The sequence below is a fragment of the Melampsora larici-populina genome, assembly GCF_000204055.1.
Source record: "Melampsora larici-populina 98AG31 unplaced genomic scaffold MELLAscaffold_144, whole genome shotgun sequence".
NCBI lineage: Eukaryota > Fungi > Basidiomycota > Pucciniomycetes > Pucciniales > Melampsoraceae > Melampsora > Melampsora laricis-populina.
This window is the reverse complement of record NW_006768908.1, coordinates 18659-19486: the sequence shown is the minus strand read 5'-3', so window position 1 is coordinate 19486 and position 828 is coordinate 18659. Positions and strand designations below refer to the sequence as shown.

General features: G+C 29.2%; 1 protein-coding gene across 1 annotated transcript in view; it reads right to left on the bottom strand.

Annotated features, from left to right (window-relative positions):
- MELLADRAFT_114332 (uncharacterized protein) overlaps window positions 1–656 on the bottom strand; it is a gene marked incomplete at both ends in the record, with an annotated part of 1383 nt that extends 727 nt beyond the window's left edge. Inside the window, one exon of the mRNA XM_007419217.1 lies at window positions 85–656. Coding sequence (XP_007419279.1) covers window positions 85–656 — 572 coding nt within the window. The remainder of the gene's footprint in view (window positions 1–84) is intronic.
- Window positions 657–828: the final 172 nt, after the last annotated feature.

Sequence of the window (828 nt, the reverse complement as noted above, 5' to 3'; positions counted from 1 at the left end):
TTATCACGTATTTTCCTTCGATGAATCTCTTTAAGTTTCGGTTTAGATTGTTTCAAGGAGTCATGATCATCTTTCCTAACTAACCAAGAAAGTAATTCATCTAATCCTTCTAAAGTCTGTTGGATTTCTAATTCCGATTCGATCGAAATTCCCTGTTCTAATGCATTTTGATACCTTTCTAATTGTTCAATTCCACAAACCAACAAAAACTTTTCTTCATCTTCTTCTTCATTTCCTTTTCGATGATGTATTTCATATTTACCAACAAAACTTTTCATTTGAATGATTTCTCCTAAACTAATCTCATGTTGAATAAGTTTAGATTGATCTTTTTTCTTTTCAATATATTCCGTACCTAATCCAATCACTAAATTAGATTTGATCATCTCATTTGATAATCTCCAACACATTTCTCTACCTAAAATCATTAATTTGATTTTCTTATTTCTAAAAAACTCAATTCCAATCTCTATTTCATTTCGTTTCATTCCTTCATTCAAAATCAATAATCCATGTAACATTAAATCTATAATCTCTTGATCTGCAAATACACTTTTGATCAATCCTTCATCTTTTTCATTTAATCCTTCATTTCGACTTCTTTCATTTCCATCACTTTGTGTAATTAAACTTTGAATCAATGATCTTCCAATCATCTTACAAGCAGGTGAAATTCCTAAAAAAATCAATACTGATGATCTTGAATTTAAATTTCGGATTAATTTGGAGAGAGATTTAACTGTTGATCTTAATTCACTAATCGAATGAGTACTTTCAATCGGTTCAAATTCAATCGTCATAGGTTGAACTCGTATATGTGGTCCAAAA